We start from the raw sequence: 14,832 nt of genomic DNA on the forward strand, positions 1-14,832 counted from the left end.
CGTCGCTCCGCTTGCAGTGTGTCACAGCCTTAAGAGTTAAAAAAAGGTGTACCAAACACAATATAAATACCTTTTAAATAAAGTGTTATACTCATATACTTACTATCTGATAAAAAAAATATTTATATAAATATTAATATCATTTTTTAAATTAGAATTAAAGGTATAAATGTTTATGGGTGTATATATGTGCATATGTGTGTATTTCTGTATTTATATAAGTATATATGTATAATATAAATGCATATATATACATGTGTGTGTGTGTGTGTATATATATATATATATATATATATATATATATATATATATATATATATATACAGTATATATACACACACACACTTTGGAGCCCTTTTCCAATGATCTTCCCATAGTAGAAAAATAATTTGTATTTATATATATGTATCTGTATATATCTATACCTGTATATATTCATATAGATATACAGATAGATATTGATATATTCGCATAGATGAATATATTTTTTTAAATCGTCATATATGTTTATAAATTTATATTTAAAAATAAAAAGAACATTTATTTCTATGTGAAGAACATTGACCTAATGTGGTGTCAGATTAGCTTGTGAGCGGTAAGGCTTTTTTCTTTTTTTTAAAGCGAGCTCCATTAAAGTCTATGGGGAGAAGAATTTAACATGGTTACGATATCTGAAGTCCTGAAGTTTGCGTGCATTGGGTTTTACTCCTACACAAACAATTTACATTCAACTTGTAATATGTGCAAAATCCTACATAAAAGGTTTACTTCCAGCGGTGTTTGTGCGCGAGCAAAATCACTAAATAGAGCACCAATTGTAATATGGTCCTATAGACACAGGTAAAGTCTATTGTGATCTGTGTTTTTTGCTATGTAGAGTTCTATATGTGAAATTAGATTCCTACATTACAAACTAATGCTCAAAAAAGTCCCCAAACGGTTAGGTGATTTCTCTTTTTTGATCATAAGGTCCTTTTAGTTCTAGTGATATTCTTACTGGAAAGAATAGATCCATGTTGTTGTTTTTTTTAATCACTCAAACTCCTGTTCTGTTTCAGGAAACCTATTCTCTACAGTGTGCATGACTCTTTCACACTTCAGTAAATACGCTCCAAAAGAACAGGAAATTAACAGACATTTGAGAGGATTCTTTCATTTTGGAGGAATAGATCTACAGGCTAAAATATATAAAGCAATGGGGTTGATTCCAACCATTCCAATTTTCTCTTTTGATAGTGGAAAAAGTTCTTTTGACAGACTTGTTTTTCAGGCAATTAGTGCTGACTCTTAAATAACTCCACGGCGTTCGCACAATGTTATGTATATGGCACACATGAACAAGCACCCTCTAGCTGTGAAAAACTGTCAAATGCATTCAGATGAGAGGCGGCCTTCAAGAGCTTAGAAATTACCATATGAGCCTACCTCGGTTAAGCTTTCAACTAAGAATACCAAGAGAACAAAGCAAATTTGATTATAAAAGTTAATTGGAAAGTTGTTTAAAATGACATGCCCTGTCTGAATCATGAAAGTTAATTTTGGACTAGACTGTCCCTTATCAGCTAATTGTTTTACCAGTGCTCCAGTTCAGATATCCTAAAAATCAGGCCTGTTAGGGAGTCCTGAGGAAAGGTTTGAAAACCAGTGATTTAGACTAAATGACAGAATACAAAAGTGCAGTATCCCAATAAAGGCTCTGAGTCATCGCATAGTTTCCCACTCTGGTGCGAACGACGGCTCAGAGCCGTAGCTAGCACTCTTCCACCTTGAGGGAGATCTGGGGGCTCCCACCTGCTCCTACCCTGGCGATCGGGTCTACATAGTGACAGACATCGCCGGGGCTTCACGTTATGCGCGGTGATGTCACGCACAATGACTTGATGATGTCACTGCGCAACTTTAGATAAACAGGTTTGGAAAAAACGGAATTAACCCCAATGTTTTTAAAGCGTACATGATCAGAAAATGTTATACTTTGTTGACTGTTTTACCATAGATAAATTAATTTATTGGACAGTATAATACTAACTGATATATTTTGTGGTTAGTTTTTCAGAAATTAAATGGATCGGGCAGCATTATAATTACCCACATTATGATGATATTATTCCAAGCATTGAGTTTGCTTTGTACATTCATGAGTTCTGCAACTACTTGTTTGAACAGTGTGAGCAATCCCTATGTCACTTTCTTGGGGCCTCTTGGTGTCTACATTTGGGTCTCAATCAGCGGTAAGTATGCATTACGTGTTATAGTAATTATACGCAGACTATATGCATTGCATTAAAAGGTCAAGTCTCAGAAAAAAAAGTTTGTTTATTCAGTACAGTGACACACATGTTTCAAAAAACCAAAGCACAATAATACATTTAGAAACAATTTTTTGACCGAAAAGAGAAACATTTTGAGCATCATGTTAGGCAGAATGATGTATGCTATTCAAAGCAAATATTAGCCTAAGAATAATATTCAGATGTATGTAAAAACTTTTTTAAAGTTTCAGTGTCCATAAAACAAAGAGCGCCGCCATGTTGCAACTTAGATTTCCTTCTCTGCTGAGGCCAATAAGGGACAGCTATAAATGTGTCACTAGATTTTTAAAAATACTATTAAAAACAGGGGCACTTTCATTCATCAAAGTTTAGAAAGCAGCCGTTTTCATTAAAAACTTACCTTTGTTTTTTTGACAGCCAGAGCAGCTTCCCCCACCCAGAGATCCTCTCTTCACACGTCAGCAATTACTAATCTGGCTTCCTCCAATCAAGGCTTTCCCCCCAGGGAAGTCATTGCCTGAGGCCATGCCGTGATTGGAGGAAGCCGGATTAGTTATTGATGACGTTTGAAGAGAGGATCTCCGGGTGGGGGAAGCTGCTCTGGCTGTGAAAAGAACAAAGGTAAGTTTTTAATCAAAACGGCTGATTTCTAAACTTTGATGAATGAAAGTGCCCCTGTTTTTAATAGTATTTTTAAAAAACGGGCTTTCATTCATCAAAATTTACCTTCACTTTAAATCTCAAATTGTTTAATGTCCGTTAAAATGTTACAATTTATATCTGTAATCAAATGTATCTCTTTCTCTCGTTATCATTTGTTAAAACAAACCATTTTCTTGCATGAAAAAGTCAAAGCTGTATAAATTTTAAGTACAACTAACAGGAAGTGCATGATTGCGTACCATACTGCTTTTCAAAATTGATCTGATGACACCTGAATTTTAAAACAGCTGGTTTTGATCTACTTAAAGGGACATGAAACCCAAAATGTTTCTTTCATAATTCAAACAGAGCATGTAATTTAAAACAACTTTCCAATTTACTTTTATTATCAACAATTCTATTATCAACTATGGTTTATTAAGTTGGTAACCTTTATTTGAAGGAGCATAAATGCAATACTGGGAGCTAGCTGAATACCTAGGGTAAGCCAATGACAAGAAGCAGATATATGCAGCCACCAATCATCAGCTAGCTACCTCCCAGTAGTGCATTGCTGCTTCTGAGCCTACCTAGGTATGATTTTCAACAAAGTTTTGAGAGAATGAAGCAAATTAGATAACAGAAGTAAATTGGAAAGTTATTTCAAATTGTATGCTCTGAGTCATGAACATTTTTATTTTGGTTTTACTGTTCCTTTAAAGGGACATATAACTCAATTTGATTGTTTCATGATTAAGATATAGCTTTCAATTTAAAATCATTTTCAAATGTATTTCTATTATCTCAGTTGTTTTGTTCTCTTTGTATCCTTTGTAAAAAAGTTTACCTATGTAGGCTCAGGATGGTGACTGCACATATATGCCTCTCTAGTCATTTTATTTCAGCTAGCTCCCAGTAGTACATTGTTGCTCTTTCAACAAATAATACCAAGAGATTTTAGCTAATTAGATAATAGAAGTAAATTGGAAAGTTGTTTAAAATTGTACAATCTATCTGAATCAGGAAAGAAAAAAATTGGGTTTCATGTCCCTTTAATTCTGAGGGGAAATCTTCAAATACCAGTCTGTTTTTTTTTTTGTAAACTTACTTTGCATGGGTTGTATACAGCACGAAGTTAGTGTAAATTAAAAAAACAAATATGCAGGTTTGAATCATAACCAGTAGCACTGACAATATGCTTTGATATAAATAACACAAAGAAGGATAACATTATTAAACAATAATTCAACTATAGTATAATCATTTAAAATTTAAAGTGCAACAGGAAGCCCATGATTATGTACAACTGAGTTCTTGGACTCTGATTGCTCATTGACTGAGAAAGACAACTTAGACAGAAAAAAAAGTTGGTTTATTCAGTAGAGGAACATCCTTACAATAAAAGCTCTGTAATACATTTTGAAAGATTATTTTTATTTATATAAAATATTTTAATATCATGTTCCCTCAACTTGATGTTTATTACATTATTTACAAATAGCTCTTTTACCTTTATTTTGCCATTTGAAATAGCTATGTTTCCCTGTTGAAATCGCCAGCAATAAAATATGAATATTGCAGTATGTTCTATAGAAAAGCTACATAAACAAGGGTCATTCGCAGAAATCAACCTCCTAGTGAGGGTGGGAGCGAAATTAAGACAGCCCAGCCCATTTGAATGGGTGCTCCTGCAGCTGTGGCGATAACAAAGAACTCTTACTTGCCTCAATACATTGTTCATTTAACTTTTCATGAAAAAATATTACCAAACCATGTATAACTGCTGCTCTTTTATATTCATGATAGAAAATATTTGAGTACAATGTCCTTTTAAGAGCATGTAAACAGTTAGCTTTAATTTCCACTTTCAGATCTCATTATCCTATGAGTAATGATTACCTTTTTATGTTTGCACAAAATGCTCCCAAAGTGTCATAGTAACATCCCTGAAAACCAAGGGCAGAGTTATTTGCATATTTATTGTTTAACTAATGAGTTGTTCCTTCGCCTGACATTTAAACCAAGTCAGCAGAACACATAAGGTAAAAAAAATAATACTACAATGATCATTGAATTAGTGGTCTTTATCATTTGCTAGCCTGCTGGTAAAGGCTAAATTAAATTCTTATTATTTGGCAAACAAATAGTTTGTCCAAAGTGGTAACAATGCTTTTTTTTAATGCATTTTATGTTTAAATCAATTCCTTTTTTCACTACGGCCAGATTACGAGTGAAGCGTTAGTTTGCGCTCCTGCTCTCACATCAATCCTGCTAGACTTTGGCTTTTTGAGAGTGTATTACAAGTAAAAATCTTTTGCCCGTGCGCTAACCCAACGCTCGCAAAAAGCCGAACTTCAAATATCATGACCACGTTAACATATTTCCTCATGGAGGCCGATTTATCATGCCCTGAATGGGGCCAGATACATCTGTTTCCGTGCGAACCTCTGAGGCGGCGTACAGAAATCAGCCCGATCACGTACGATCGGGTTGATTGACACCCCATGCTAGTAGCCGATTGTTTACCAGAACTGCTTGTGCAATGTTAAATGCTGACAGCGTATGCTGTCAGCATTCAGCAATGTCGAGCGGACATGATCGCTACAGTGGATCATGTCTGTCCAACTCTTAATAAATGAACCCCATAGACTTCAATGGAGTTGAAAAGTGGAAAAAGTCTAACACCCTTACTCACGCTGAATCTGATCACATTTTCTCAAGTGCACTAACCTGACATGAAAATATGAATATTTCACATTCCAATGTTCTTTACATAGACGAATATGTTCTGCTTATTCATAAATACATAATTCTATACATCTGATGTTTTTTTTTGGTAAAATATATATCTATACCACTGGTTTTCAAACTTGTCCTCAAGCTTCCCGTACAGGCCAGATTTTCAGGATTACCTTGGGTGAGAGCAGGTAAAATAACCATGGTTACTAATCAGCTGATTATTTCACCTGTGCTCCAGTTTAGATATCCTCAAAATCTGCCTGTTATGGAGACCCGAGGTCAGGTTTGACAACCAGTGATCTATAATACAGGAATATTTATTTAAAAATATTTAGACCATGTTTCCCTATGTGATGAATATTGGAATGTAAAATATAGACAGTAAATACATAGTAAAAACCATTACTAAAGGAATAGTCTAGTCAAAATTAAACTTTCATGATTCAGATCATGCAATTTTAAGCAACTTTCTTATTTACTCCTATTATCCATTTTTCTTCATTCTCTTTGTATCTTTCTTTGAATGAAAGCTTAAGAGCCGGCCCATTTTTAAATCAGCACCTGGGTAGCGCATGCTGATTGGTGGTTACATTTAGACACCAATCAGAAAGTGCTACCCAAGTGCTGAAACAAAAATGGGCCGGCTCCGATGCTTACATTTTTGCTTTTTCAAATAAAGATAAATTCCCTGCTCAGTCTGAATCACAACAGTTTTTCAAATATGAATATTGCATAAATATTAATTTGACTTGTTTTCAGCTACTTGACCTCATATCTTTGAGCCCTTATAACTTTTGATATAATTTTTTTTAAAATAATTCTTATTAGATTGTAACTGTACTTTAAAATGTATTTTCGATGTGTTTTGTGCAACATTTTTGTCTTGCATAACAGTTACCAGAGCTCTTATGTCTCGCTCCCCCGACGCACACTAAATTAAATTGCGCTTGAGCGAATGTGTTTACCTACAACCCCTTTGCGCTTGTGCACAACAGTTAACGTGCCACTCGTAATCTAGCCCTATGTGTTTTACCCTTGCATAGGAGTTGAATACACACCAAACAAGCTCCTGTGTAATATTTTTTTAACAAGTCAAGCCAGTCGATTAATGGATACATACATATGCTACTCATGATTGGCTGACCAGTTGTCATGAGCAGCAACTCTTTACATCACCTTTTTGCAGGGGCCATACACACACTAAGAGAACACAATTTGTTGGAAACTATAATAGATCAATTTTATTTTTTCTTATTGTTAGCAGTGTCGTTAACTTTTTTTCACCGAAAAAGTTATGAACTAGAACCACCAGTGCCAAAATGATACAATTTGTATAACTGATATCAGAAATACTTTAGGATCCTAATTGGGCCACAGACCCTTACTTAAAGGGACAGTACATACCTTTAGATTTTTATTTACTTATGCATAGCCAAACAACTTTGTTATATATGTTCATAAATCATTTTGCAATCTTTTCATATAATTTAGCTCTAAAAAAGGTGACTTCCCTTATTTTCAGAGCTGGAAACGCACAATGTACTTCTAACCCTGCTACATATCTTTCCCTAATTGGCTTACTTAGATCAGTGTTTCTCAATCATGGTCTTCAAGTACCCCCCCAACAGGCCAGGTTTTCATTATAGCCGGACTTGAGCACAGGTGATATAATCAGCTGATCAGTAACTAACCTGCTCTCACCTTCAGCTATAATGAAAATCTGACCTGTTGGGACTACTTGAAGACTGCGGTTGAGAAACACTGACTTAGATAACAACTGCAAAACAACCCAGTTTATAGTAACACAATGACTGCGGCTCGCCCTGTTGTCTGCAGATTCAATTCTAGATTGGCTCTTCTATAAGAGGCAATTGGTGGGTGGAGTTTGGCTATTGAAAAACAATTGCAGTAACAATGATGGTAATTTGTTTTAAAATGTTTAGACTTGTCTAGTATATTATTCTATTGAAACACAACAGATAGGTATTGTGAATACAATGTGTTTAGAGTCCCATAAATAAAATCATACCTTAAAGGGTCATAATAGTAGAACAATGACATGCTCTAATTCAGTAGCTCATGCCATTTTAAGAATATTTACCCTGACTGCTGTATGCTGAACCTAGCAAAAAAATTAAACACACAGTAGAAGTTTCATTCGGGACCCACAGAGCACTACTGGTTCAGAGCCGAAACCGCCACTGATCCAATCAACAATGTGTGACTAATGTTGCGGATTGGAACAGCAGCCCTTTCCACCCAGGTGGCACTTCTACTGTGGGTTTAACCACTCTGGATGGGTTAAACACATAGTAGTGCATGGTCAATAGTCTTAAAATAGTCTTAAAATGACCTGCTCTTATGAATTAGAGTATGCAGGTTTTTTTTTTACTATAATGGCCCTTTAAAAAAAAAAAAAAAAAAAAAGTAACATTCCTCTCTCTCTGATTTTACATTTCTAGCTGTCCTTATCTTGCTTACAATGATTTTGTGTGCTGCAAACATGGAAATAAATAAATTGCCAAAACATCTGGCGGAAGTACTGAAGAACGGTCCAGAGGACTTAACTTCAACTGTCAACACCTATGGATATTCTTTCTGGTTACTGCTTCTAAGTATATGTCTAAGTATTGCTACAATAATTGTAATTTATTACTACCAGCACGCCAGATATAGCAAGAAAAAGGAGCACGAGAGACCCCTGGAAAATGCATCAAAAGATGTGATATTATTTTAAATCAAGAATCAAGAAATAAATGGAACCAGGCTTTGAAGCAGTGAGAGTGACAGTATATTTAATATTTGTACCATTGATGCACAAGTAAACAGCAATTTCTTATGTATAAAGTAACATTTGTTAAAGGGACATTAATATGTTTTTGTATATGCATATTATATACCAACAATTAAAGAAGCATGAAAGCCAACATTTTATTTCATGATTCAGATAGAGAATACAGTTTAAAAAAGGTTTCCAATTTACTTCCATTATCAAATTTGCTTCATTCTCTTGTCATTCTTTGTTGAAGTGATATCTAAATAGGTTTCGTGCACATGCCTGAAGCACTATATGACAGGAAATATTGCTGTCATCTAGTGCTCTTGCTAATGTACAACATTGTTGCAAAACTGCAGCCATTTAGTGCTGCAGACACGTTCACACTCCTGAATTTAGCTTCTTGTTTTTCAACAAAGGATATCAAGAAAACAAAGAAAATATGATAAAGTAAATTGGAAAGTTGTGTGTTCTATCTGAATCATGAATGAACAATTTTGGGTTGTATTCCTTTAAACGCTGCATTGCAAAAAAAATATTTTTACATTTCTTTGCAATCCAGGAACATACCCCTTGAAAAGTATATTTTTTTCTTTACTGTGTTCAATTAAAGACACATTTAAATTAGTTCCTGTACTGAGCAAGCAATTATTGTATATAATGTTGTAGGGTTGGGGTTCTGAATCCTGCAACATCAGCTTGACAATTTTTGTGGGCCATGGAAACCCCCCAATTTTTTTTTATCAGAGTTATATATATTAAGTGGGCAAACAACAAATAAGAATACATTAATACGTTTTTTATTAATTATATTTTTAGGGTAATGTTCCTTTAACATTTCTGTTAAATATTTTAAGATTTTTTTTCATTGGGTTAGATTTTAAGAAGTAATCCCCCCCCCCTTTTGTCAATTTTTGTCCTCCTATGCTTTCGTTTTGACATGGCTGGTCAGTCAGTTAAATGTTCCTGTGAGGTAACAAATCAGTCACTCAGTCTTTTGCTGTTTCTTAAAAGTAAGCATGTAATGTTTGGAGAATGGAGTGGATTATACTACTGGAAAACAAACAGTGCAACTTTCAGAACAAATAAATACTGATGTTTACATCCATTCAGGGTCTGAATGTAAATATTTAAATTATTGTTATAAAATAATGTATACTGAGATCTATTAAATGATCCAATATGAAATAAACGTAACTCCTTTAGCATTTTGTAATGTATGTGAATACTACAATAAGCTTTTGCATGAAGTCTTTACATTAAAATCATTTTGCAAATTTAAAAAAAAAAGGAAAGGTTGAGAAGGAATTTATGGGTAACCTTATGGTTAGTCTGTTTTATCTGATTTCACACCAAAGAAAAATTGCAATTTTGCTACATTTATTTGCTTTAATAAATATAGAGAAATAAAAAGCATCAACTTAAATAGTAATTGTAGGGTAATTTTTTTGTAAATAGCTAATTTGTATCATTTTTGGCGATCAGAATGGTAAACATATATTATCTGCAAAACACAGCAATCAGAATATTCTGTTTTGTTCTTTAAAGGGACAGTCTACACCAGAATTTTTATTTTTTTTAAAAGATAGATAATCCCTTATTACCCATTCCCCAGTTTTGCATAACCAACACAGTTATAATGATACACTTTTTACCTCTGTGATTATCTTGTATCTAAGCCTCTGCAAACTGCCCCCTTATTTCAATTCTTTTGACAGAGATGCATTTTAGCCAATCAGTGCTGGCTCACTGGAACTTCACGTGCGTGAGCACAGTGTTATCTATATGACACACATGAACTAACACCCTCTAGTGGTGAAAAACTGTCAAAATCCCCCGAGAGAAGAGGCGGCCTGCTTAGAAACTAGCATATGAACCTCCTAGGTTTAGCTTTCAACTAAGAATACCAAGGGAACAAAGCAAAATTGGTGATAAAAGTAAATTGGAAAATTGTTTAAAATTACATGCCCTATCTGAATCATGAAAGTTTATTTTGGACTAGACTGTCCCTTTAACATAACACGTCCTATGTTTTGTAAAAAGCTGCAATTTTATTTTTTTACAGACTAGCGCAAAGGTGGGCAATTATCGGCCCTCCAGATGTTATGGACTACATCTCCCATGATGCTTTGCCAGCATTATGGCTAAAAGAGCATCATGGGAGATGTAGTCCATAACATCTGGAGGGCCGATAATTGCCCATCCCTGGGCTAGACTAAGGCATGCTATACCATGAATGACTTTATTAAAAGCACCAACAAATATTATTTCAGGTTTTGTGCTGCCATAGGAACACAGAAATCTGCTGTCCCTCATTGTCTCACATATTTTATATTAGGTTTGCTTAATTTAAGTGTATCTTATTAGTTAGTTTATGAACACACTGATAATTGATTTGACATCCTACCTATCTGCCAGAAACACAAATGCAATGGTGATTATTTTAAAAGGACTGTAAAGTCAAACTTTCAAGATTCATATAAAGCCATTGGAATCTTGATTGCTTCTTTCTGCCTTGTTTACTTAGCTTTTCAATAGAGGTAATTGAAAACTGATTAAATCACAGAAAAATTACAGTACAATGTCCCTTTAACTGAAGTGCAAAGTGTTTTCCAAAGAAGAGAAGGAGGAGGAGTGAGGAGGAACACAGCTGGATCAATTGATGGCTTTTTATAAAACCTTTAAAGTGATGGTAAATCCAAGCGTTTAACAAATGCTAGGATTTACCATCACTAAAAATAAACTCTAGTTTCTGTAATCAAATACTAACAAACGGATGCTAAACTCACCCTTTCTGTGCTGAAGTATATCGCTAAAATCAGCGCCTCCAGCTGCCCACGGCACAGCGCTCCTTTACCAATGAGGTAATGTTTCCTCTTCTAGCCGTGCTAGGATGTCAGTTAACACGAATGGCTATAGTTTTAGAGGTGGAAACGTCACCTCATTGTAGAAGAGCGCTGTGCCATGGGCAGCTGGAGGCGCTGATTTTAGCAATATACTTTAGCACAGAAAGGGTGAGTTTAGAACTCGTTTTTTAGTATTTGATGGCAGAAACTAGAGTTTATTTTTAGTAATGGTGAATCCTAGCATTTGTTAAAAGGACATTAAACACTTTGAGATGGTAATATACAATGATAAATCGTATATATATAAAAAAAGTCTGCAATATACTTTCATCTTTCATTATTTATTTTGTCCCCTTTTCCTGTAATTCCATTCTGAAATTTGGAGCTTTTCAGTTCCTGTTAGAAATGAAAGTGCAGAACACTGTAATAGTCCACACAGCCATTGGCTGCACACTCTAGTAACCTTTTTATAACTGTCTCTAATTGGCCACAGCAGAGAAGGTAACCTAAGTTACAACATGGCAGCTCCCATTGTTTTATAGGCACTAAAACTTTACACTTATTTTGTCAACATTTAAACAGCTAATGAAACTTTAAAAAATATATCTACATGTTATTCTCAGACTAAGCCTTTCTTTGAATGCTTTATTCTATCTAGCATTTATTTGGTGTTTAATGTCTCTTTAAATGCTTGGATTTACCATCACTTTAAGCGGTAGGTAGATAGGTCCACTGGCTGGATGGTGATCCCCTGCAATTTTAGCAAAATATGCAATTCCTCATTTGCATATGAAAGTGCAGCTAACCCACTTTCAAAAAAGAAGCTGGGTGTCCCTCTAAGTTGTACAGTGGAGGAGTGGTTAAAAGCACAATTTGCCATGTTTCTAATGCTCTTTAGTCCTGTTCCAGCTTGTTTCTTCAGATTTTTCTTTCTATGGTTCCTATTGGACAGGGGAGGTGGGGTGGGGCCCTACACTACACTACAGTAACAATATTTTTTATTAAGACAATAAATACAATGTATAGCAAAATGTATGTCAACTGGGCAGCTGCCAGTCCCCAAGATATTGGAGACCATTGGAAGGGGGGAGTTTTAGAGAGCTGTTTGGGAAGGATCAGGGAGGTGGGAGGGTAAGGAGATATCCTGAACTGCATAAAATAATAATAATAAAAAAAACACAAACTCTTCATATGAGGTGAGAGTGAGTGTGTGTGTGGGGGGGGGGGGGGAGAACTGTTTGGGAGTGATCAGGTAGGGATCAGGGAAGTAGGAGGCGTCAGTTGGGAGGGTAAAACCTATATTATAATATTATTACCCTTAACAGCTAACTAATTAACCCATTCACTGCCGGGAATTTCAAACGTGTGGTACGCAGCTGCATTTAGCAGCCTTTCTAATTACCAAACTGCAATTCCATGCATGTCTGCTATTTCTGAACAAAGGGGATCTCAGAGAAGCTTTTCCAACTATTGTTGTTATGACTGCATAAGCGGTATGTAAATAATTTCAGTGAGAAGCCCAAAGTTTGTGAAAAAGTTAGGGATTTTTTTTATATTATCACATTTGGCAGCAAAACTGTGCCATGGAATATACCAATATGTGCCTAGATCAATACATTGGGTACTCTACTAAAAAAATGTATAGTTTTGCTAGGTAAATCCAAAAAAATAATGCTCTATTTTTGTTTAAATGAATAGGAAAAATGCTAAAAATTCTTCAGTATTTTGGGCACATTTTTCTCTGAAATTCCCAGTCCTTGAGGGGTTAAATCACTATTAAAACATTTTATTATATTAATAAACCGTTATTTTACATTCAATATGCACACTATAACTGAAATAAAAAATGTTAATATTATTAATTTGATATTATTTTTTAGTTTTGTTACGCACATTTTCCATAATTTAACACTTTATGGCAGGTCTCCCAAAATGCAAACTTTTTTTGTGCTATTATGTGTATCCCTCAAGCACAACACATAAATGATCACATATAATATAAGCATTAATAGTGCTCCCTGTGCCACTGTAAGATTTTCTGGTTGACCTTTTGTACCACCCACTTGTAATACCTGATTTTGTGCAAAATAACAAACTGTGCGATATTGATTGTGCTCCATTTTTGATCTATCCCATAATCTTCAAATATATGAAATGAAAGGGAAAAAAAATCTAATGACCACATGAGGGCAGCACAATCTTTGTTTTCTCTTTTGTGGCTGATGAATTATCTAGAGATTGATATTTTAAGAAAAAGTCTATCAAAACAGTTAGAAAACTAACAGTGCTAGTAAACTGAGCATATGCCTAATTAGTGTAGAAAGAAATCTTAAAAGACACATTTTTAATAAAAACAAATACATATATTTCAGCTAGGATTTTTCTAAATTTGTTCCAAAAATCAAATAATAAATCTTAACTGTAAATGCAATTTTAGTTATAAATAATGTGAGTTTTGTGTTGACACAGCTAGGGCTTCTGGGCATATATTTATTACAGAACAATATATTTATCTTAAGGTTGTGGCTCCCACTTTTTTATGGCTCAAATCAATTGGATATGTTCTAGATATTGAGGTTTATATTATATACAAGGGTCAGTTACTGTAAAATTGGTTTCCCTTTAATGTGTTTGAAAATTATTTATTCAATTAAGTTATGGTGGAGATAAAAACATGAGATTCAATTCCTCCATACAATAATTCTACAATTAGTTATGATTCCAGCTGCAGAGTTTAGAATGTATTGGATAGTGCTCCTTTATGTTATTTTTGTATATAAAATAGCTGCTAATTGAAACTACAATTCAGTCAAATCGGTTGAATTTGTATGGATAGCAACAGCATTATCTTATCTCTCCATACATACACAGAATGACTCTGGGCGGATCAGTGGTTTGAAACAAATTTATGATTTTGACTGAGTGAGTAATAATTTAACTATAACAACTAAACAAGGAGGTTTTTGTTTCATACACATCTTTTGAACAATATTATTAAACACAGACTGTCTAGAGGAGCTTTACTAATTTTGGTCCAATTTATATCATAGCATAACCTAAGGGACTCTTTTTATGTTATAAATATTACCAGCCGGTAGACAGATGTTGGTGAATTTGACCTGTGGTAATTCCTGTATACTGGTTGCGGATCTAGCACGTGTATTTATATTTAGTAACTTGTTATGAGTAATGTACATCCCATTTGTTTGCCCCTCATTTTTGTTGGGTCTCATTTAAAGGGACATTAAAGCCAAAAAATTTCTCTAATTATTCAGATAGAGAATACAATTTTAAACCACATGCCAATTTACTTCTATTATCTAATTTGCTTCATTCTTTAGATATTCTTTGTTTAAGAAATGGCATTGCACATGGGTGAGCCAATCACATGCGGCATCTATGTGCAGCCACCAATCAGCAGCTTCTGAGCCTATCTAGATATGCTTTTCAGCAAAGAATATCAAGAGAATGAAGCAAATTAGATAATAGAAGTAAATTAGAAAGTTGTTTAAAATTGCATGCTCTAGCTGAATTATGAAAGAAAAAAAATGGATTT

The 14,832-nt window shown here is 34.4% G+C and overlaps 1 protein-coding gene across 1 annotated transcript in view; it reads left to right on the forward strand.

Annotated features, from left to right (window-relative positions):
• The window catches only part of LOC128640488 (clarin-3-like), a 15,305-nt gene extending 5,670 nt beyond the window's left edge, over positions 1–9,635 (forward strand). Inside the window, exons 2-3 of the mRNA XM_053692966.1 lie at positions 2,057–2,231; positions 8,117–9,635. Of these exons, the coding sequence (XP_053548941.1) occupies positions 2,057–2,231; positions 8,117–8,391 (450 nt within the window). The 3' untranslated portion in view covers positions 8,392–9,635. The remainder of the gene's footprint in view (positions 1–2,056; positions 2,232–8,116) is intronic.
• Positions 9,636–14,832: the final 5,197 nt, after the last annotated feature.

The sequence above is a fragment of the Bombina bombina genome, chromosome 9 (assembly GCF_027579735.1).
Source record: "Bombina bombina isolate aBomBom1 chromosome 9, aBomBom1.pri, whole genome shotgun sequence".
In the NCBI taxonomy this organism is placed as follows: domain Eukaryota; kingdom Metazoa; phylum Chordata; class Amphibia; order Anura; family Bombinatoridae; genus Bombina; species Bombina bombina.